We start from the raw sequence: 25,068 nt of genomic DNA on the forward strand, positions 1-25,068 counted from the left end.
AAAAGCAAAGCAGAGCTGTTTAAGAGCAGGGAGAGGGAGGTTGGGTGAGTCAGAGAAGACAGATCCCAAGTCTCAAGAGCCTATTTCACACATGAATTCTAGAGAATTTCAGGAGGATCAGGTTCTGACAGTCAGGAGTTTCCCTTTCAGACATGTTGCCAACATCGGGAGATGGTCCGTTCGAGATGTGTTCTCGCTTGTGAAGAAATACTTCAGGTAATTGGGCAAGGTGGTACTTGGGAAGGGGGCGGAACATGATGCAAAAACAAAGCTGTGGAAGTGACGGTGTTTGGCTTTGTAATCAGGTCATATACCTCAGAATCTCGTGCTGTTCCTTGTTTTTGCTTGAGAATTTCCAGGTCTGCCAGTACCGACAGAAGTTCATGAATACTCACACTCATTGAAAGATTTTTCGACTTCATGAAATTTTGTCAGTGACAAACTGGCTCTAAACATATGGCTGTTCTAAATTGAGAGAGTAGGTTGTGTAATTTACTTTGGCTCTCGAGGTAAAAATTAAGTCTACATAAATACAGAATAAAAGGATGCTGCTGTGTTGTTGGGCAGCACTACAAATAGCATTAAAATCAGCTAGATGTCTGATTAATTAAACCTTGTTGTATAATAATTTTGCCTCAGCAAAAAAGTGTATATAAGATTTGTTTGCAACTGTTTTATAAAATGATCTATAGCATATAATATATTTAGTGTTTAAAATTATTTTTAAAAATGTTGTTTTACATTTTGTACCGCAAATTACCCAGATATTGGGTTTGTGAAATCTGTTAAACACAACTTCTCATCCAAAAGTTGAATCATGCCAATGAACATCTTTCTTCTTGCTTGGAAACATTTCGCTCCTCATCCAAGTAGCTTCTCAAACTGAAGAAGCTGTTTGGATGATACAACTTTCAGGTAACCAAGCCTGGATGACTGAGAACCTTCAGAGACACAATTTCTTACATGGAGCAGATTCTGTGGTCCGTCTGATTACAACAGCCTGTGCTCTCTGTGTATTATTTGAAAAGCTCTCAGCAGTTACAGGTTGATTAACAGACATCTGAAGTTGAGGATTTATTATTTAATAGATTCTGGCTGTAAGCGAGCTGTAAGAGACAACCAGGTTTTCTGTAGTTACTATGGTGTATGCAGATACAGCAGGATCTGAAGTGGTAGAAATCTCACTTTGGCAACTGATCTCTTTTTTCAGCCTGTACCTTCTTCCCGAGCTGTGTCTCCTGCCGCAGCATCCAGCATTTCTCTTTTAGTGTTGTGACAGCTGGGGTTCAGTGTCATGTGGTTCTTTTTCTCCCACAGATCACAACTCTCAAGAGGCTGCAGCTGGTGTTCATTAATAGTAAGATCACATGTAACATATTCCTGAGACGATTTTCATAAAAGAAAACAATGGACTAATTTTGCCATTCTTCAACCCAACATTGAAGTTAGTTTTGCACATCACCGGGGGGGTCATATGGTTCAACCTATCCTTGAAATACATTGCCATGTCAATTTATGTACGAGGGGGCAGTTTTAACTATTGTTTATAACATTTAATTATGGTCAATTTTGAATTTTTCCTAAAAAAAGATATGTTCATATCAACAAATAGATAAATTATTATCCCAACTCTCACTCAATGACAGCTGGAATAGGCTCCAATCCAATAGTATTTTCTATTAAATGTTGTAATGTCTTATAATTCTGTTATTTTACTGACTTAGTACATGGCATTTTTTATTGAATGTTGTAATGTTTTTGTAATTATGCTACTTTTCCAGTTGCTTTTAGGGGGACTTTTAGGGACTACAGATGAAAAACAGCATTCTGGCTAACCCTGGCATATATACAGAAATGTTATTTAATATGCACTGTCCCTAAAATTAATAATATTAACCCAATAAAATATATATATTATTCATCTATCTATCCAAAGACAATACATCAAATGAAATTGACATTTTTCAAAAAATTAATATTAGCTCAGTTTGAAATTGATGCCATCAACCCATTTTAAAACTGATGGGACAGGGGTAACAAAAGACTGCTACAGCAGTTATAAAAAATAAAAAAAACACCTAGTGGAAAAGGTTGACAGGTCAGTATAATGACTGGGCATAAAGAGCCTCTCGATAAACCCAAGTTGTTGAGAAATAATGATGGGTTGAGGTTCATCACATAGAAAAATGTGTGTTGAGAATGATGTTTTTCAAAAAAAATTGCAAAGAGTTTGGGGATTTCATCATCTACCATACTTATCCCTGAACATTCAGAGAATCCAGAGAATCTCCGTACACTACAAATAAGACTAAAAACATATATATTGAACGGTCATTATCTTTAGGCGCTAAGGTGCCACACCAGCAGCTTTTCCCAAATGCTGGACTGTAGCTTAGTATATTGCACTGTACTTTGAGCAGCAACACAGTTGCAATAGTAGTACGCTGCAATTGTTTCAGTTAAACACTAAGACATGAACAAAAAGGGGGTGGTCTCAGAACTCAGAAGCATCCAGGCTTTATCCTACTGTCAGTATAGTGAAATGAAACACCTCCGTGTTCATGAGTCTTTTATATATTTGAACAGTGACGCCCACCACAGTAGATTTGGAAGAAACAATCATGTGTCCAATTAAAATCATGTGTTCACAGTGTAACTATAAGCTATAATTTAAAGGTGTGGTTATAATTGCTGGACAAACTGTGTTGGAATAACAGACATTTTTTCATTCATAGATCTGTAGTTTTGATTGTTCATAAATATTTGAACAGTTGGCTGTGTGTACCCTCTTTGGTTCATTTACGAGTAAGTAGATAAAAAAGGTTAGTGCAATGTGCATTTGTAGTCTGTTGAGAATAACTTAATATGAACTAATATGAATTAATATGTCCTACTGCAAAAAAATTATCAGATAGAGAACAACAAAGTGACTTTTTCCCATAATTAGGACTCGAGAGAAGACTTTAGCAGAGTAAATACGGTGGTTTGCCATAATTGGCAAATTTCTAAAATTTAAAAATTCAAGTTTGCTAAAAAAAGTAAGATCATCCTGGATTATCCTATCCATGAAAGACTTTGGACACATGATGGAACTAAACGGAAGTAAAACAGAAAAATAATCTAACTAACGGACATATATCAAATTTTAAAAAGGCATGGTGACTTTTAGCATTGAAATGGTGCCTATCTGGTGTATTCATGGTTTCCTGGTCTTGGAATCTGTCATTACATACATATGCATCTAAAAAGACTAACTACCCTTTAACTAATTTCCCCATACCAGTGGACCTGAGGTTGGTCAGAATGGTGGTTCCTAATGGTCAAAAACTTTGGCACAGCTTCACCAGGAACGAAAGCCAGGATTTGGTGGTATCTATGGTTTGAAGTCGTCATTGATGACAAAGAATTTACTCTATGATCATAGGATTATTTAACTGACTCCCTACAACTGCAGGTCTATGAATAAATATAACTGTATATCTACACAGCTCACCCAATAATTCAACAAAAAACTCAAGGGGACAGCCTGCGGACATGTCTCATGTCATATCCATTGGGGTGACGTACTGGACATAGCCAAAATGATGAAAACAGAGACACTCACCAAACATAGACCTGAAAGCATATGCTTCACAAAGTTACGCACCACCTGTAGCACACAGATTTTCCACCTGATAGAAACTAATATTCAATTCTAATGTTGCTGAAAATGGAAAAAAATGGACTCTTCCTGTCTCCTGATAAGTTTTCATGACACAAGCTCAAATGCAGAAACTCTGATCAATAATGAAAGCTTTGTTTTATTAAGACCTACAGTTTAAACAGATCCAATTATCTGAACTAAAACCAGAGATCAGAACAAAAATGACATTTAAATGGTGTGGTGATTACAGCTACGTTGAATCTGTGATCTATCATAGTGATGCATCACACCAGATCAGCTGTAGCATCCAGTCACTATTTGAGATTTCTAACAATAAGTGGAACTGTTAAGTCCTTTCTACGCACTCCACTGATCAGTAAAAAGGGAGCGAATGTGAAATAAGGCAAATGTGCAACACTCTGCTTTTCTGTTTCATATAAGAGATAAATTAATCTGTTATCCATAGATTATGGATACATTTCTATTAATGCTGTGTCCTAATGACCCAGTGTGTATGATGCAGAGGAAACTAGTGACGAGGTCCTTTTGAATCTGTGTGTAATACCAGCTCACAAACAAATGGTGGACTAGCTGACTGCTCTGACCTCTGAAGCCTTTTGCTGGAGGCCATCCAGGCTTTCTATGGCTACTACACCGATCAGCCACAACAATAATACCACTAGGCTGTTTTTTTGTTGCGGTCAGCATGGGGACTGACTGGTCTGCTGCTGAGATTTTGAAGAACCTAGTAGTTGAAGTACCCAGGCGCTTGTGGAAATTTTAAAATACATGTTTTTAAATGAGCATCTAAAACATTTAATTAACCCAATACAAGAGATGCAATACTGTGGATGTCACTGGCTTGGAATCATACACCGATTATTCGAGAAAAATATTTTAAAAAGCAGCTTGTTCCTCTCTCTCTGAACATCTGGTAAGTGAAACATTCAAAAAAAACCACAGCCACACCAAGAAGTATGTCTCAACAGTCACATGTCTCCACTTAAGAACCACGAATCTTTGTCTTTCATCCAACTCGTACCAATAAGGACAAGTCCACAGTGTCTGTACCTTGTATTACCTGTGCAAACAGAAGCTCCCACTGAAACACCAGTGGAGACTCTAGTACCTGGGATGCTCTCCCGCTCACCCCTAGTCCCACTTGTAACAATTTTATTAACAGGCACTGGTCAGATGGGGGTGTTGGGCAAATGCCCATTCGAGCCTGTAAGTGCACCGTTACAAACTAATCCACTGGCCTGTCCACTGTGCAGGGCTTGTCCATTGCGTTTGCTGAGAAACTGGTTCCCCCTGAGGGCCTCCTGCTCCACAGGGGTTATTCTGTCAGAGTCTCTGGTTGGAGTCGCTGGCTGCGGGGCAGTTCGGCGGTGGCAGTGTTGTCTGAGAACGTACAGAAGCAAAGTGATGAGCAGACTGAGACACATCAGCAGTAGGACTGACACAACCACCAACTCTTTTAGATAGCAGGCACCTCGAGCCAACAGCTGCGGCTCCACCTCCCTAAATTCTGCCTCTTTTTGATCAGATTTGTAGGTCCACAGGGTCACATTTTTACTCAGCTGTCTGGTAGTGACCTGAGTGTCCCTGCTGGACTGTGTGGGCTCAGTCTCTCTTTGTGTTTTTGCTGTCATTTTAGTCCCCACAGACGTGTGCAGTCCAGATGCAGATCTTGGCACAGCCTGTGTGGTGGGATTGGGCTGTGTCTGAAGCTGGGTATTGCTGACTGGAGCACTGGGAGCATTGCTCCTTTGTTTGACTTGATAGATGGCCATAGTCTGTTGGTAGCCATTCTCAGTAGACAAACAGAGGTAGTGGCCAAGTGTGGCTGGGGTGGCCACAAAGCTCAGACTGCCATCCCCCAGATGTAGGTACAAGTCTGAGGACAGCCGGCTGTTGGGGCGCTCCCACAGCTGCTGGGACAGCCGCGACGCAGCGGGACATTGCAGCCGCACCACTTCATTCAGAGACACAGACACCAGCTCACCTGCAGGACATGAGGATGATGACAGGTTACAGGTCATCAACAGACAAATCAAACCCTGCTACACGGTGTCATTAAACATGACAAACAAGAAAATTCCACATAAGCAAGTCCAAAACACATAAGTAAAGCATTACATAGTCTATGCCCAATGTGCCTAAATGTACAGATACGTAGCATATGTCAATTCTCAGTGCTGTTAGAATGAGTGAACACACAGGAATAAAAGCCATCTTGATGGTGGAGTGAAATATAACTAAGCTTTTATAAGAAACTGTTTTTCCACTGATACTTTTATTTTTATTTACGTACCATCTTAATCAGAATTCTCTAAAACATTTTCATCTAAGAATAACTGTACATTTGTTTTCCAGCTAGAGCTATGTCTCAATGAGATAGAGTAGCTTCAGAAAAGCAAAACAGGTGAAATAAGTGACACTTACCTGCAGGCAGTTTGTTTGGCCCAAATCTGGCTTTGTGTGATATTAGAACACTGTTGCATGCTTCTTCAGCATTCCCTTTGTCTATGTCCTGGCCTCTGAGGAGGGAAAATTACAGTCAACAGCCAGTACAACTTTTACAAACCCTCTGTTCATGGTTTGTGACTCATGGCTCAGTATGATATTGTGCTTTATAGGGCAGAGGCCACTGCTTTTAAAAAGTATGAAAAATGATGTGTATAATATGTTATGGCCAGCACAGTCACCAGATCTCAACACAGTTAGATTTAAGTTTACACTACACGTGTCACACAGTGGCCTCCACCACCACCATCAAAACCCTAAATAAGAGATTATCTTCAGTAAGAAAGGTGTTCCATCACTCCAGTAGAGTTGCAGAGACATGTAATGTCAACTGGGCAATGAAGTGGTTTATCACCCTTCTGTAATTGGACTTGCTCTATTTTCTTGAAGGCTTCAGACTCTTAAGCATATTTCTCTGTCAATATTAGTACTTCTGGATCTGCTGATGACTTTAGTCATGTTGACAAATAGAAAACAGCCACAACTCCCAATCACCTAAAATTATTCCAGTCTGTTTCATATTAGAAGGTTAATGAAAATTATTTTCATTAAACCATGCATGCCAACTAATTAATCTCATTCTCCTGAACACAATTCCTCAGGAACACCTTTAGGGAAATACTTCAAATTTGGCAGAAACATCCACTTGAACTCATGGATGATGTGATAGATATCTATACACATAACCATGAGGCAGTGATGCAAGTTTTATATTATTTCAATAACTTTTTAATTTAATCATATTTTAATTAAAAAGTAATTGCTTTTTAAATAATTCTAAAGCGATTTAGCACTTTTAAAGCACTTAACACTTTTAAACATAAATTGTTTAAAATGCAGTTTCAGATTTTCTGTTTCAATGTGATGGTGAAGTCAATGTGCAAAGGAATAAAATCTGTGTAATTTTCTAATAGGCTTTTTCAATTATTTCTACTCTATCGTTACTTTTATTTTTAAAAAGGACCAGGAACTAAACTCTTTGTACTCAATGAGACATTGTCAAAATAGGGTAACAATGATAAAATGTTGTGGAACTCACAGATTGGTCTGGGTGCTAATTGTCTCCACACAGGCCCTGCGGGCATGGTCCCAACCACAGAAGGGGTCTCGGGCCAGAACACACTGAGCACAGGTCCAGTAGAAAGAGCAGTTGGCTGTGGGAACCCTCACCACACCCTCTGATGTTCCAACATATATCACACTCTGCCAGAATCACATGAAATAAACAGAGCATGTGAACCTAATCATGCTGGATGGTTTCTACAATTATGGGAGTTTAGATAAAATGCACAGGGCCAACAAGAACTGGGCAACCAATTACAGAAAATTTGTTCTTCATTAAAACATCGTTTGTCATGTTAAGATACATAGAGGTACTTGAAAGTTTGCAACGCCTTTAGAGATTTTTGCATATCTGCATAACTATAACCTAAAACATGACCAGATGCAAATTTTGGAACACTATGATAAACAAATGAGACAATGAAGTTAAACTTATTGATCCAACTGATCCAATTTGCTTGTGGCAAAAGTATATGAACCGTTTGAGCCCTGTTTGCAACAACATAAATTAAAAACGTTTCTGGTACAGTAACTGTTTGTTTGTTTGTGAATCAGCTTGGAGGGATTTAAGCCTCTTCTACTTTACAGAACAACTTTAACTAGGGGATATTATTTAGTTCCTTGAAGAACTTATACAACCCAAATCCTTAAAAAGTTGGGAAGATTTGAAAATAAAGATTTTGTTTAGGGTCACTGATACATGATCCCATTTCTGTTGAGCTGTAGTTCACAGATGGACATTTTCCTGTAGAATTTGCTTGTGAACTTTATAATTCATAGCTCCATCAATGATGGCAAGCTGTCCCACTGGTCCAGAGGCTACAAAACAGGTCCAAAACATGATACTGTCACCACATCTTAGAGACAGGATAAGGATTTTAAAAGAGGTGATAGGTAACCAAGTACATTTTTTAGTTAAATCTTAATTCTACTCCGCTACAATTAATTTACTTCTTTAGAGGCATAATAATTCATTAGTTAACTCATATTTCAAAAATTTATTATTAACCAACTGTCATTGACCATTACCAGCTGTGCCATTGTTTACCACAGTTGCTAGGTAATTTTGGCCCTTTGTTTTAACCAATAATTTTAACTTTTTGGCCATAATTGTCACCTCTGAAACACTGGACGAAAATTTGATATTTACCTTATTAACAGCATCACATTTAATATTGTTTATGATACAATGCTTACTTTATGGAGTACTTTTTAGTGTAATTTAAGAACACATGCTTTTGTACTTCAACATGAGTAAAGAATCTGAAGTGTTACTTCTACTTGTAGTATTGTTTTAAGTAAATATGTGCACTTTTCCATCAGGGGTTTGTGTACTTCTAGCACCTCTGGCTCTTAAGCTGGAATGCAGAGTTGTCACTAAAAACACTTCTCATTCAAGCCAAAAAGTTCTACATTCTTCCAACAACCTTCTGGCTCATCCACATGGTCTTGAACAAACTTGGTTCAAGATCATGGTCTTGAACAAATTGCTAACTGTTAACAGTTAGCAATATTCTTTTTCATGTCCCATGGATACTGCATTTGTTCTATATTCTTCTGCATCAACTACTCTTCTTTTAAAAAGGTGTTCATAAACAGAATTTGTTCCAGCCATCATGTACAACTACAAAGCTGTTTTGTCAAGATCAGATTGTGATGAAAACTCAGATTTCTCTTCATTCAATAAGACAGGACCTTCTAGACTCACACCTGATTTCTCTTTTACATACTTTTGCCCCACACAAATATATAAGAATGGATAATTTCTTCGGTTTCAACCTGCTGAATACATCTCCTCTTCTCATTTTTTGCATAAGGTGCATAAGGTTGCTGACTAGACAATAAGTCTTAGATTGAAGATTTCCTTAATGTAACTAACCAAAATCTTTGATTAGGATGAAAAATTAGAGTTAATGTCCACCTCTGTTTACCTTGGGTATGGACAGCTTCAAGCTCTTCACAGGCTGAGGCTGCTGAAAAACCTGGACCTCCTCAATAATGTGGGCCCCACTCGGCAGCAGCACTGTTTTGTGCAAATAACCAGACTCTGAAACAATGATAGTGAGAAACACAGCTCATGTTAATGTGCCAAACAGGAAGTGAGGTGGGCATCCTGTGTTCTATTTATCTGGCTACCTGTAAGCAGAAACAGGACAGTGTAGTCTCTGTTGTTGGCTGCCTGGACTTTCTGGACAGTCAGATGGCTGTAGTTGTGCTCAGACACCATCGTCAGACTCTTTCCAATTGGTTTCACACTGTCATCTGTCAGGAAGTTTTCTTTGACGAAGCGCAGGGCGTTGTCTGAAGCATTGTGCAGCCCACACTACCACACAAAAATGCAGTTGACTATAACAAACCCAAAACCCTGTGATGGCTAAATATAAATGGAAAATGAAACCAATTTTATGTATTTATTCCTATTACATATATTAAATACTGAATGCTCGTTTCCTTGTCCTACTTCTACACATAAACACTGTAGTTTACTGACAGAGATGAACAAAACTAAAAGAGGCCCAAGCTGCAATAACTCTGGTCTCAATGGCTAGTCCACTGAAAACGCTGAGTTGAACTCAAACTTTGAATCAACTTGAATGTTAACTTGCTTGTTAAAGTTACTATATTTGCCTGCATGTTATTGTTATTGTTGTTATCTGCCTTCTTTACATGCACCAAATGAGCAGTTTTGTCTCGGTTCCCTCCTATATTCCTATCAATTGAAAGAGACCATTTACCTCTCCTGGATTTGCGACCTTCTCTTGAACCTTTGTGCTCCACTGTAATGTGTCCCGGTTTAGGACTTTGTAGTTTCCAGAGAAAACTGATTTGATGTCAGCTAAGCGGAATGAACACACTGCTGAGCGTCCAGAGTTGACAGACCTGGTTAATGGAGTGGACAAAAATCAAGACTGCTATGAATAGACTAAAGCCACACAATAGTACACTACACAACATCCTTCTCAGACCCTGTTGTAGTAGAGCAGAAAAAATAAAGACACTGCGCAGCAGAAGCTTAAATCTACAGACGCAAATGACTAAATACTGTGTGACACTGATCATAGCTTCAGGGAATGTAGGTATTGTGTCGATCATGTGGTAGTCATGTTTTTTTTTGCTTACTGACCACTGAGAGGTGAAGATCCCATAAAAGAGTGTGTCATCTGCAGGAACTCCCTCTGCTGGTGGGAGACTGTCTATATCCTGGATCACATTGTAGGGCAGCTCACTGTCAGCCTGGCACAACAGCTGAGCTTTGGCAAATGTGGTCCAGCGTCGCTGCAGTGTCCGCTGGCCCCCAACATCACTCTGACACACAGGGGAAGAAAAGGGTGTCATTGACCACAACACGGTAACCTGCTCATGTCATGCCTTACAGTGTTTCAGTCAGCAGAGGAACGATACAGCCCATTCAACAAAATATACAAATGCTGTAAAAGCAGGTCGAATCCTAAAGACAATAAATAATTACTGCAGATTGAGCCATGCAAAATACAGTAAATTTAATTATTAATAATGCCAACTGCTGAAAACTTAAGGCACAGTCATATTTTAAACATATGAACGAAGGCTGCAGGTTGAGTTAGTGTAGCAAGCTACTGAGGATTTGATCAAATCCAGCTGATCCAACATTATCGAAACGTGACTTTCAAAGGAGAATAATTGAGAGCATTTGAACTTTGCACAAAGACGTTAACATATTCCATGACATTAATTAGCTTCAGTTTGATATTTCACTAAGAGGTCGTTCATAATCTGAAATATTTATCTTAATTTTACACATTAAAACTTCATGGGTCTTTAAATCCTCAAATGTCTAATTATTTTCAGGTTTATATTAAAATACCACAGATTTCACATGTAGTCTCAGACGTTTGGACCCCACTGTGGTAGTGTGTGTTTGTAAGCGCACACACACACACTATGTAGTTAAACTCCATAAATGGCTTTATGATTTGAGTTGAGAATACACTTAACACTCATAGTATTCGAACTGTTCTAAATTATCCTGTTGTGGATCTCGACAAACACTTGAGTAAATATATGTGATAATTACACTGAGATGTGAGTAATTGAACTGCAGGGTCACAATAGGACCACCCCAAAGTAAGCTCTCTCAGCATCATCAAATTTTTTTATAGTCCTAATCAACAAGTCAGATGGTGACAATATCAATGGAAATCAGTAAATTGTACCACATTGAGCCAAGTGTTTCTTACCATGCAGATCTGAGCAACACGAGACACAATGAATTTGTCGACAAAATCATACTCTCTGCCCACTTCACTGAAGAAAAAGTAGATTTTCTCCTCATCCGGAATGAAAGTGGAGCTGATGAAGGTTGGATCTGTTGCAAACACATTGTCAAGTGTAAAACTTCCTTATTAAAGAAAATATTTTTTTCTACACTGAAATAAAGGATATATGCATGCATATATTTTGGGGACATTTTGAAGTTGCTTCCCCTTAGCGTTCTACTAATCAAGGCTGTGTCCATAATCACCTCCTACTATACAGCATATTATAGAGTGTCTGTTATAGTATAAGTTTGTCATTTTATAATAGTGTCTGAATGTTGAGTATGTAAATTCATTCAGCATATGAGTGCACTTCAAAATTCCACAATGGAACAAAAAAAAAAAAAAGTTTCAGCTAACATGCTCCCTGTTTTAGAGTTTAGAAAATTACTGTCTCACAGCTCAAACAGCTGACAGTGATTTCGCACTAGTAAGTGTCTAAAATCTCAAATGACCACTCAGTCTTGAGTGAACTACTTGGTGTACATTATATAGGTATTAGGGACTGAGTAGACGCTCACAAACTTAACCGTGCATGTAGTATAGGTTCTGCTAATATATCCATTGTTAAAACAACTGTACAGTGAAGATGCTTCAGGGAGACAGAGCTTTTTTGTTTTTCATACAGCACAAGCTGAATGTAATAAATACTTAATTTCTATGTACAACCACTGTGTTTAACCACTTTTAATTAGACTTGATTTACTAGACAACTTTGACCCTTTGGTCCTATACGTTCAACAATGCCTAAATAGACACTAAAACCAACCATGGACACACAGGCAATGTCTATCAGTCTGCAAAACATTTTTAACCAAATCTTAAAAAAAAAAGAGGTAAACGCAGTCATTTTGAAGCTAGAGAAAACTAAGCACTTGGAGGTACACAAAAAACAAAAAACTTTGTCCAATAATAACATTTTCTTCAGAACTGCTGTTACTCCCATAGGTTTCCTTTTCATATAGACAACACACTCACCCTCCAGCCAACCCAATGTATCATCCAACTTCAGGTCGACACGCCTGCCCTCACTGAGGTGCCGGGATATGACTGGCCAGTTCCCCCGGTAGTCTGCCACTGTCCCAGTATAAAGCTCCCCATCTGAGGATCATAATAACACTTAACCCAATACTCACAATACCCCGTCCTTCCCTGAGATGACCAAATGCAGTGAGCAGAGAAGGTAACATTATGCTTAAATCGACCACAGCACTGGTTTAGTTTTTATCATGTCATTCCTCTTTAATACATTTTTTAAAAGATTTTATGACTTCTGCATTAATAGTAATTATAATAAGGGGTGGCTATAGCTCAGTAGCGGCGGCTATAACTCAGTTGGTTTCGCAGTCTTTAACCAATTGACCATAGGGTCAGTGGATTGATCCCCGGTCCCGGCTACATGTCGGAGTGTCCTTGGCCAAGGCACTGAAACCCAAGTTGCTCCCCATGGCTAAGGTGACTGTGTGAATGGGAATATATATTATAAAGTGCTTTGGATAAAAGTCTTATATAAGTGGCCATTTAATAAATAAATATTACTACATTCAAATTTTTAGGTTGAAATGAACTGCAGTCACAACATGGTGATTGAAAGTATTTAAATTGTAGATCTGAGTTTAAATTAATAATCATAAATTAATTAAAAATTAAATTAATTATAAATTAATGCCATAGCTTTACACTCACTAACTTCTAATAAAACAGTGAAAAGATGTTTTTATTTATTCTAAATTTATAAAATCTCTCTCTCTCAGCTGTGGTTCCAGATTGTGGTCAGGTGCATCCTGTTTGGTTCAATTATCATTGTCACATGTATCTACCTGTATTAAACTGAAATGTCTGGACTTTATTCAGGAAGACTAGGATTCACACAGTATATCCCAACATAAATGTAGACCTGATGTTTTAATGAACTCTCTGATGAAACTCTTCATAAAAATAAGCAAAGTAGCTATAAAAGTACTTCTACATCTCTGAGTGAACCCAGAACCACAGGGGCCACATTTACTTTGCAACTAAAGTAGTTTAACTCTTAACTCTATTTACGAGAAATAGTGGATATAGTTGTTTAATGAATTTTTGAAAGAATCTAAAAACCTGTTTTTTTATGCCGTTAATAGATTACTCAGTGCAGATTGATAGGCAAAGGTTGCAATTTTATAAATGTGCAATTATGATACAGAATCCATTAAAATGTATCAGACAGTAACTACTTCCTGAAGCCACTGTAGATTACGCAGGAGTGTGGTTTAGCTACTTCCTTAGTGAATCAGAAACCCATTACATGTACCGTAGATCATGGGCATGAACTGACTGAAACTGGCCCTTGATTTTAATGGTAATAAATCTTCTCAATTTTTTAAAACTTTGTATCACTCTGTTAAGTAGTAGACTACTCCAAGCATACACTACAAGGGCAGGTGGGTATAACTTGGATTGTATGAGAGATTGTGTTCTATGTCATGGCTAATGCTACAGCACAGGGTGCTTCAGAAAGGACAGTTTTTCAGTGAACTGAAAGGAGCATTCACATGAGTTATGCTGATGACTGCACATAAAAACAAAGGAGCATTTGTACATTAACCACACTTCTGTAAGTGTCAGGTTCAACCCAAATTCTAACTATTGTAGGTTTGCAGCTTAGTGTCTCTGCTGATTGCAGAGACACTAAGCCGACCTAGTGGTCAGTGGTTTCATCCTGCTCATTGAGAAACAACACAACACGTTCTTCCCCAAGAAGGAGCTGGGTTATATGTATTTGTACAAATTAGTTCACTGGTAATGTCTTGTGTATTATTGATTTGTTGAGCTGATAAGCACAGTGTTTGAGTGAAGATAAGCAGGAAGGACTAAAGGCTTTAGCAGAAAGGAGCAGATATCACTGTTTTCAGAAAGTATTTCTATGGCCCAGAAATAACCTCTATAGCAACAAGTACTGGATCTGGTTCACCGTAAAATGAAGTGTGATAGGTTTGTTATAAGCTGTACAGGTCTTCACTTACACTTAGTTCGAAATATTTTAAAGCTTTGCTAATTCTAACATATTTTCTAGTAGCCGTGCAGCTGCCGCCTTACCTACGATAATAGCAGTGTTGCGTTGGTAGGGGTCATAAGGGCAGCGACCTCTGCCTTCATCAGGCTTTCCGCTCATTGTGAATGTCTCTGAGTTCTGGACAGTAGAGAGACAAAGGTCGAGCTGGTATCAGTTTTTTTTAAAAAGGTGAGGATTACCATCCTGCCCCCATCACAAACAAACTCCTCAGTTCAAATGCTTGTGTAACAGTACATACTATATAGGTGCAGCGTGGACTAAAGGCAAACGTTCCACAGGCATAGATGTGGGAGGTGTTCAAGAACTGCAGCACACGGATAAAATTGGGACAGTCAGCCTAAAAAAACAGAGAGGACAGCATTTAAATGTTTCAGTAACAACAAAAATGACAGCAAGCAGTGTGTGTCCTCTGCATTCAACACTAGTATTTATAGAACAAATATAGGCGAGAGGCACATTAAGACTTCTTGTCACTGGATACTTCACCCATTGATGGATTACTAAACAGGCCTACTGGGCAAAGGCCAGGGGGGATGGGGTCAGGTTGGGGTTTGATTTTTATTTTCCATTCAACAATCACAAAGCTCAGTAAAAGACAAAAAAATTACCCTAAAGGGAATCTAAATTGGCATCGAGCAATTGAAAAGTTACAAAAAGGAGCCACATGGCTGTGTAAAAAGCACAAAAAAAAAATGAACACAGAAAATGACCAAAAAGACACAGAAGGAGTGCAAAAAGCAGAAAATACCCCAGTGATTATCACAAATTGACAAAATGATCCCAAAGGGACAAACCAAAAGCCCCAAACACAACCACCTTAAATAGATAAAATATGAATGCAAAAGCATACCAAAAAAACGAGTAAACAGATACACATGATGACCAAATATGGACAAAAAACAAAAAAAGAGAGAACAAACTAAATAGGAGACTTATATTTAGTTGTTCTGTGTGTCTTTCAGTCTAAAGGTTCTTTCTCATCAACACATTTTTAATCAGTACAGTTTCTCATTAATGGAAATGGAAGCTTTTTCTGAACAAATCAATTACTGACCATTTTTTTGCCCTTCATGGAACATTGCTCAAGGTCTTTGTCTGAGGGGCTCCAGTCCAGCTGTAAGAGAAAAGAACGAGATAAATGATGAAGATGCCACGGCACATATATCTTGACATCTATTAAAAGCAAGAGTTGCTGTTTATAGAAAGAAAAAGTGATGGAGAAGAACAGGTCATCTGAATGTAACTGTTGCAATTAATTCAAAATAATCCTGAAAAGGATGAAACTCATTTTAGACTGCATGTGCAATAAAAATGTATGTTTTTTTGCTTTGAATAGTTTTATTGTTTCCAATGCTGGGCCGTACGGTACACTACTACCAGTTCTATTCCACAGGTGCTGTTAAGTGGCAAAAGGAGATGCTCACCCATACACTCTGTGGTTGTGACATTCTGTTATTTGTGTTCTTTTGCAGGTATTATGTGTGTTACTTGGATAAAGACAACCTTACTGTATATGGATATTTAAGGAAAACAGAACGAGAGAAGACTATATGGTGTTCACAAATGAGTTTGAGCACTCACTTGCTGCTTGAGGCTTATCAAGCACTTTTGAACTAGCTACTTTTTAATTAATTGGGTAACTCTTGGCTGTCACAACAGTATACTCTTATATGAGATGTCCCATTACCACTTTTTCTGAGTACAGTTACAAGTACTAAAATGTGTTGCTTCTACAACGAGTTGCTTGACAGTAGAATCCTCATCAATCAATGCAGTTAAGCAAATCCCACGAGAATAGAAATTTGGCAGTGACCGATGGTAAAAAACAAACAAATCAAACAAAAGAAAAACACAGCAACCTACACTGTAAAAAACAAAAAGTTAAGAAAAATTAAGACGAACAAAGCACAAGTTCATGGGGATTTTTTCATGGTAAAATACCTTTGGAAAACAAAGAGAATTTCAGGCACTGTTTTAGTTACTGGATATATAACTGGATGGTTATTGCTGGTTGCTGTTACTCTAAAAAATATAAAACATTAAAAAAAAAAATAATGAGAAACATGAGTATGCCTCTGAGTAACTAGATCTTAAGATTTTAGAACAGCAGAGCTTCATTCTGCTTTACTTTTGTCATCAATTATATTAAAACAGCTCTAAACCACATACTTGTTACCACTCCATATCTGTGGCATCTATATCTGAGACAATTTACAAGTAAGAGTACAATCAGCCAAAGGTAGAATCGGGCCTGATGCCTGACATCCCAAATATCTGTCAGCCACTCTGCTTTCTAATACTTTGGGAGCATGGAGACCCGTAGGGGCGTGACGCATGAAGCTGATGGAAACTGTTGGCCAACGTTGAGCATTTTTCATGTTAGCAATTTTGACTTGTGAGTCAAATTTGACGGCTTGACTTAAACTGTGCCAAGTCTTGTTTTTGTAAGCTGACGCTAGATTGTAGAGTGCTTAAAGACGAGTTAAAGTAGTTTTAAACAGAAATGAACAGAAAAGAAGCAAATTAAGAAAAATAGTGATAACAAGTTACACTGTAAACTATATTTGTACACAGATGTACATTATTGTGCTGTATCTTCTAACAAGTTAGAGCACACGTCACTGACACGACACAAAGTGACTGAGCACAACCAGGTGCAGATTTATTACCATTTTTTCTACAATAGCCAAAAAAATTGGGAAGATGTGAAAATGTAAATAAAAACAGAATGCAATGATTTGCAAATCTCATCAACCCACGTTTTAATCCCAGTAGAACATAAACAACACAGGACATGTTGAAACTGTTGTTAATGTTACCATTTCATGGAAAATATTAGCTCATTTTAAATTTGGTGCAGTAACATTTCAAAAAAGTTGGATGAGGGGCAACAAAGAATAGAGAAGTCTTTTGCTACAAATAAAAAGGAGCATTTCATAGAGGCAGAGCCCCTCAAATGTAAACATGGGCAGATAGTTGCCAATCTGTGACAAACTGCACCAAAAAATTGTGGAACAATTTCCGAAATATGTTGCTCAAAGTAAAATTGCTAAGACTTTAAAGATCCCACTATCTATAATATCATCAAAAAATTTAGAGAATCAGGAGGAATCTCTGTGCACAAGGGACAAGGCCAAAGTTCAAAACTGCATGCATGTGATCTTCGGGCCCTCGGGCAGCATTGCATTAATAACAAGCCTGATTCTCTACTGGACATCACTGCGGGGGCTCAGGAACACTTCCAGAAATCTCTGTCTGTGAACACTGTTCACTGTGCAATCCACAAATGTAAGTTACAGCTGTATCATGCAAAGAAGAGGCCATATGTGAACACGATCCAGAAATGCCGACATGTTCTCTGGACTAAAGCTCATTTAAAATGGTCTGAGGCAAAATGGAAAACTATTCTGGGGTCAGATTAATCAAAATTTGAAATTTTTCTTGGAAACCATAGACACCGTTCCTGCTGAGTAAAGAGGAGAGGGACCATCCAGCTTGTTATCAGTGGACAGCATCTCTGATGGTATGGGGGTGCATTAGTGCCTATGACGCGGGTACTATCCAGATGTCGTCTCTTTTAGAGAAGGCCTTGCATAGTTCAGCAGGACAATGCTAAGAATGGCTTCACAGGAAAAGAGACTGGGTGCTGAATTGCCTGCAGTCTAGACTTTTCACCAATAGAAAAGCTCATAAAACAAAAAAATCTCCAGCAACTCGTCTTCTCACTTTCCAGATCTTTACAGACAGTTGTTAAAAGAAGAGGGGATGCTACACAATGGTAAAAATCACCCTTGTTCCAACTTTCCATATAATGGTAAAATGTCTCAGTTTCGACATCTGATATGTCGTTAATGTTCTACTGTGAATAAAATATGGGTTGATGAGATTTGCAGATCATTGAGTTCTGTTTTTATTAACCTTTTACACATTGTCCCATCTTTTTTGGAATTGGGGTTGTAGCTTCCTGCATAGTTTCCACTTGAGTTATTTTCCTTTTATGTTATAAAATAGGTGTTTTTGATTTTTCAGCAGTACAATAATGCAACATAAACTAAGAATTAAGTTAAAATCACTATATAAGAATAACTCACCTGAAGACAACTTGAATATATGATTCTGCCGTTTGTCTTGTTTCTGTATTTTCTCTATAGATTTATGGACATTTGGATTTGACTTTAACTGTCGCCTACCTTGCTCCTCAGTAGGATTGTGTCCTTGTTGCTAACATCCAGCGCCAACACAACATCCCGGGCACCTATGTACAGCATGTCTCCATCCTCGCTGAGCAGCAGTGTGGTGGTGTTGCTGACATCAGTGCTACTAAAACGGGACAGACGTCTCCCAGGACTACCTGTTGTTTCACAGCAGAGAACACTGAATTTTTCACTCAGTTATCTCAAAAGCCTGCTGATGTAGGGAAACTGCAATCTGCTTATATGCACAGAGCACGTATTGTTCATTCTGTTGTTAATGTCAAACAGTTCTGTCAGGTTATGTAACACAGGTGTTATGCATACTGTAGTTTGCCAATAGTGTGTTAATGGTTAAACTTCTGTTTTATTCTAATCACATTAAAAACACAAGTGATCACTTGGATAGAGATTTATTAAGCAATCAATAAATCAGCAATATTGTGCTGAGCTGAAGGGTTGTAAGGCTTATACCACATATTTCTTACCGCTTTGTGCTCACTCACTAATTCACTCAGCTTCTTACTGGGGAGGTGGGGTGAGCTGCAGCTGCACAGAAAACAATTATTCTACTCCAGGGGTCTCCAACCTTTTTTCCCTTGAGAGCTACTTTTACAAAAGGAAAATGGCCAAAAACTACTCATGTCTTGTAACATTTATTGTCATAGATTTTTTCAATCCAAATAAACTGATAAGCTGTTTTCCTGAACCTTTACAAAATCTAGGTGTCCACTCACATTTTGTATTAAAATATCACGAAAAATATTTTTGTATGTATTTTTGACTAATCATCAAGTTTTTAAATTTATCTAGGACTCTTTAAACCTTCGTCAAGCTACAAAGTACTTGGAGAACCCTGCTCGTCCCACTACATCTCTGATGCTTCTTTGCTTGATGCTCTGTGAACTGCTACAGGTCACAAAATACAGGGAGACTCACTCAGTAGGCTGAGACTGGTCACTCTTTCTTCTCAAGTTACCAACAAAACACATGTTTATACTTTGATATGTTGTTGCCACAGAAATATAAAACTTGTCGTTGCCTCTTCATTATCTGTAATCTGTTTATAAAACAGATTGGACATCAGTGATTGGACAACTTGATGTAACTGCTACCATATGCAGGGTGAGTCATACAAAATATCTTTATGTTTCACAGGAAAAGAAAAGAGAGTGGTTTCTTATAACATATTTACCATGTAACTGTAAGCTCCTCTAACTAGCTATCATATTAGCTATTATATTATAGTTCAATCTGCTGTTGTGCCATTAATAAATCCACAAAGAATTTGAGAAGCTTTTTATGGAGGCTGTTGTGCAGAATGTAGAAATAATATGTGTATGAACATTGGTCTGATCTAAGTAAATTGAACTTTTTTTTCCAGTTATAAAACACTTAAAAAGAAAGTTTCTATGTGGCTGTTGACTGGTCATCACAACATGCTGCGGCTAAAGATTAAAAGAAAGAGGTTTTAAAGAGGTTTTAAAAGTATAAATAACTAAGTTGCAATACTCTGACATCAACTCCATCCTCCCCTGTAGCATATTTAAGGCTCATAGTACATGTGTGTCAATTAGAAGGACCCAGTTGGAACGGTGAAGTTACAGGGAGCAGAGGTTAAGAAGGTGCAGGACTTTAAGTACTTAGGGTCAACAGTTCAGAGCAACGGAGAGTGTGGAAAAGAGGTGAAGAGGTGAGTGGAAGCAGGTTGGAACGGGTGGTGAAAAGTGTCAGTTGTGTTGTTTGATAAAAGAGTATCACAGAGAATGAAAGGAAAGGTGATTACTGTGATGAGACCAGCGATGTTGTTCAGCTTAGAGACAGTGGTAGACAGGCACAGCTGGAGGTAGCAGAGCTTAAGATGTTGAGGTTCTCTTTGGGAGTGACGAGGATGGACAGGATCAGGAATGAGGACATCAGAGGGACATATCATGTTAGATGTTTTTTGGAGATAAAGTCAGAGAGGCCAGATTGAGGTGGTTTGGACATGTTCAGAAGAGAGACTGTGAAAGGACATTAAGTTAGTTGGTGTGAGAAAAGAGGATGCAGAGGACAGGGTTAGATGGAGGCAAATGATTCGCTGTGGTGATCTCTGAAAGGGAACAGCCAAAAGGAAAAGAAGAAGTCCAGTCCAGTTCAGTAACAGAGCTTAATGAATCTTGATATTTTACTAACATGGAAGTAACTATGAGAACATTTAAATTAAGGTAAATTCTAAATGACTGTTTTCATGCCACAACATCAGGTAGTCACAGGTAGTCCTCCACATTAAAATGCTGGAAACTGGAAGTTTTCCTCCTGCTGATCATGTGTTGATGAGTGATGACCAAGAAAGCCACAAAATAAAAGCAAAGCAGAAACAATGTTTTTTTTGCTAGTCTCTGCTAATCTCTCTTTAGTGTGTAAATTCTATTCTACTATAGAACACAATGGAGGAAAAGAAGAATGTGGAGGTCTCGGCTTGTAGGGCCAAAAAAACAAACAAACAAAAAAATAAAAACCGAAAACAAATCATCTCTACAGTTGGTGTGTCTGGTGGAGGCAGGCACATCAGAAAACATTTGCCCAGTTAGGGGAGACCCACAACACACCTCGAGACCTACAAAGTGATCGGAGGTCAGCTGCTGCCAGCTAGTTTACATTCGGCCGTTTAAGCATAAAGTCTTTACTCACCGACAGAGAAGGAGACTCTGGGAATCAGTAACGTCAGACATGGGCTCAGAAAACCCAGCAAGGCCACAGTGAGGGACAACAGGCTGTGATTCTCCATTGCAGCAGGAATGAGCGAGTCTGACCACAGTTACATTAAAGGTCAGAAGGGGAAGACGGGGTCTGATGATCATCCAGAGACTTAAAGACTTGCAGCCACATTCTCTGGTTGGTACAGCACACCATCAGTGGATCTAAGACAAACAGTCAGACACACACAATCAGACAGAGTGATCCTCAGGTTGGCACCTCACATGGTGCTTACCAACACATTCATTTTATCAGTTTTCAACTGTGGTTTTCTGGATCCTCACTGAAAATGATAAATATCTATCATAACTGCATCTTTCAGTACCGAACCAAAGTGAACACATTCACACCACAATATATAACTGTCCACCACCTCACTGTGATCAAACTTTTACACTCTCAGTCAATCACTTCACAGTAGACAACAAAATACAAAATGAATACATTTCCCATTATCGTATGGTGATCTTACTAGAGAGAACAAACCCTGCTGCTCTCTGCACCTGCACTTGAACTGTTGAATTACTGTAACAAAAACAGAGATTTCCTAAGAAACTTCTCTCAATTCTGTGTGCAACTCTAGCTGCACCCAGCTGCCTTTGACAAGCAGGACCTACAGCAAGTTTTAACACTAGACCATTTTAGACACTCAATATCTCAAAGCATTTGAACTGTTTTCCTTCTTCCATTAAAAAAAAACAAAACTATTTTTTACCATACTGCATCAGATTTAAATTTTTCCCGACTTGTTTAAACACGGAAAAGCTGAGCACTGTAAATTTTACTGTAAAAATACAAAAAAAAATAAGAAATTTAAAGAAACTAAATGAAACATCCAATAAAATAACCCAAAACTTTAAATGAAGACATGAAATACTCTATTAGGCCACACGTTCTCATCAATATCACACAGACTGTTTTCCCTCATCTCCTTCATCCAGACTTGCAAAGACCAAAACAGAGGAGCATCTTTTATAAATGCTGAAAATATTGATCTCTAATGGGAGAATTTTGTGGAAGGGATCCACGAAGGGATCACTAAGGGATTCATAATTCTGCAAATACTTTCTATCAGCTGGGAACATGTGTTTTACTTCAGTTTGACACAGATAATCAAATGAAGTTTCAGGTGACAGAATGATGTGTGTTAAAGGACAACATCACTGTATTTGACTTGCTTCTTTTGGAACTATTTTGGGTAGTTCATGTAAATGAATGCCATTAAACTTCCCTCTGACCTTTACACTTTAAAATATTTCTCTACTTCTAGCTGAAATAAATACGAAAAGATTATATCATTTGGAGGAGCCTTCTGATCCCATCTTGTTGCTCACTCTATGGAGGATGTAATTGTGGTCAACCTGCTATCCAGAGCTCCTCCAGATAACAGAATTTGAATTCCCAATGATGAAAAACACCTCTGGGTGATGTCCTCTGAAACAGTTTTTCAGCTAGAAGCAAAGACAGATTTAAATATAAGGAAGTCAGAGGGAAGTTTTAAAGCATTAATGTACATTTACACTCTAAACAAAATCTATTGAAAGCAAGTTGAAAATTGGTTGCCCTTTAAACAAACAAACAAACAAACAAACAAACAAAAGACGTAAAATCCGTGTGAAACCAATGAAACTGTTAAGACATTCACAGGAGAACACTTGTGAAAACAATAAGAGGTAATTATGAAGATCAATTGGATCTGGATTAACAACTGAGAAAACTGCAGCCTATGACAGCTGTCCATATAACACTGAGAATTTGTCTTCTCAGTCCTGTTGTCTTTGTTCCCCCGTCTGTGCCCACAATGTTTGAGTAACGTTAGACATTAGCTAAGGTAACGTTAGCTGGTTGCATTGTTAACCAGCAGCAGTACGCAAGCACTGACGAAACACGTGGGCCTGAAGTTCCGATCACCAGTCACAGCCTCAAATCCTGCTGCTCCAGTCCTCCAGCAAAGACTGCAACTTCAACACCGCTTTAAGCAGCACTCATCCAGATAAGGTACAAACTGTGGAGATATTTAAAAAGATCTTACATGTGTGCGGATACGTTCCTTCTGTGCGTCTTCTCCTCTCCGCTCTCCTTCTTCTGCCGCTCCAGCAGAACAGCCGCAGTTCTGTTGCCTCTCTGTCTCCGCTCTGGTGAAATCTGGACAGAAGAAACGTGACCCGGTGAGGAGAAAACGCTGACCGTGGTCAAGCCTTTACTATAACAACAAAGCCTGGGAGCCTCCTCCCATCTGAAGGTCCAGCAGGCTCCAGCCTCCACCTATAGGCCAGCCACACGCGTTACAGCCGGAGCAACAGGGATCCGCTCAGGCCTTCACAGGGATCATCGCTAACCCAGAATTGGATATTCAGCTGAAGCAACAGGTCACATGAGTGGGACTTTATTGAAATAATACACTGATATAAAAAATATATAAATATCTAGAATACAAATATTCAATATATAATGATGTGCCCTTTGCAGAGCATGCATCCAAACATTGAAGATGTTGCACTAATAGCTCACAAGATTTGGACATTATTCAAATACTATGGTCATATTTCCATTCCACCACATAAAAAAGTAATAAACCTAGGTATGTGCAGCCAAGTCCTCCAGGCACAATCCCTTGCTGCAAAAACCTTATGATATACAATATATCATGCAGACAGAAACCAGTCCCCCCATCTCCCATCCATCAGACATTAACTTGCATCCTGCCCCCAGCTACTAGGCTCTGTGCCAACACACCTGCCGAGTACCATAAACAGCACTTAGCTCCAGCAACAGGCACAAAAAGCCTCCCAACTGCCTTGAAGGAGTCACCACAGGTGTGTTCCCATAAAGCACCATAAGCAGCCAATGTGTCTTGAGAGAAAGATTCTAAGGAAACTCCAGAAAGCGAACCACAGTAATGACTCCCAACATCAGAAGGCCACATCCAGCACATATTCCTGACCCTGATCTTGTGACCAGATACATTATTTGTCTTCCTTCCTTTTTTCCTTGCTTTCTCCTTTTTTACAACATACGTACAGTAAATTTATGTTGATGTGTTGAAAAAACAAAATTATTGAATTGTAATATTATGTTAGGGTTATGCGTATGCTTGCATCCCTTTACATGCAATTTAAATGTAAACTTAAACCTAAAGCATAACATAATATTCATGCACATTCAGTTAGCAAATATATCATTATCAATAATAACAAAAATGGTTTGTACATAGAAAAAGTTAGAGTAAAAAAATAAAAATATTTTCGTGCAAAAGTTTGTATCTGCTTTGATATTTTAATAAAACATAACCAGAATTCATTTCTGATAAAGGAGCTTTTGTACCAGCCGAATGTGCATTAGATATTATGATGATGAAAACTGACTGGTTGCCATTTTAAAGTCATGAGTTGCACCCAACTATGCAAGTAACTTTGCAAGTAACTTTGCCTCTAGTTCTATGTACAACATAAATGTGTAAAAGCACAAATAAGTCAGCAGTTTTCAGTTTTTTTTTTACTCTTTTCCTCTTTACTGACAAAACAGTTACCTTTATTACAAATTACTTTTGGTTGGCCACAA

The 25,068-nt window shown here is 38.3% G+C and overlaps 1 protein-coding gene across 1 annotated transcript; it reads right to left on the bottom strand.

Moving 5' to 3' along the window:
* Nucleotides 1-3,775: 3,775 nt before the first annotated feature.
* Nucleotides 3,776-23,794, bottom strand: sema4ab (sema domain, immunoglobulin domain (Ig), transmembrane domain (TM) and short cytoplasmic domain, (semaphorin) 4Ab). Its single transcript, XM_067509340.1, has 15 exons — nt 23,540-23,794; nt 21,442-21,671; nt 18,769-18,929; nt 15,633-15,692; nt 14,817-14,915; nt 14,602-14,695; nt 12,505-12,627; nt 11,449-11,576; nt 10,356-10,537; nt 9,967-10,111; nt 9,368-9,554; nt 9,163-9,278; nt 7,209-7,372; nt 6,089-6,183; nt 3,776-5,648 (listed from the first exon to the last, which is right to left on the bottom strand). The coding sequence occupies exons 2-15, from the start codon at nt 21,536-21,538 to the stop codon at nt 4,834-4,836; spliced, it is 2,466 nt and encodes an 821-aa protein (XP_067365441.1). The 5' UTR covers nt 21,539-21,671; nt 23,540-23,794; the 3' UTR covers nt 3,776-4,833.
* Between the last annotated feature and the right edge of the window lie 1,274 nt (nt 23,795-25,068).

Source organism: Channa argus, chromosome 1 (assembly GCF_033026475.1).
Source record: "Channa argus isolate prfri chromosome 1, Channa argus male v1.0, whole genome shotgun sequence".
NCBI classification, from domain to species: Eukaryota; Metazoa; Chordata; class Actinopteri; order Anabantiformes; family Channidae; genus Channa; species Channa argus.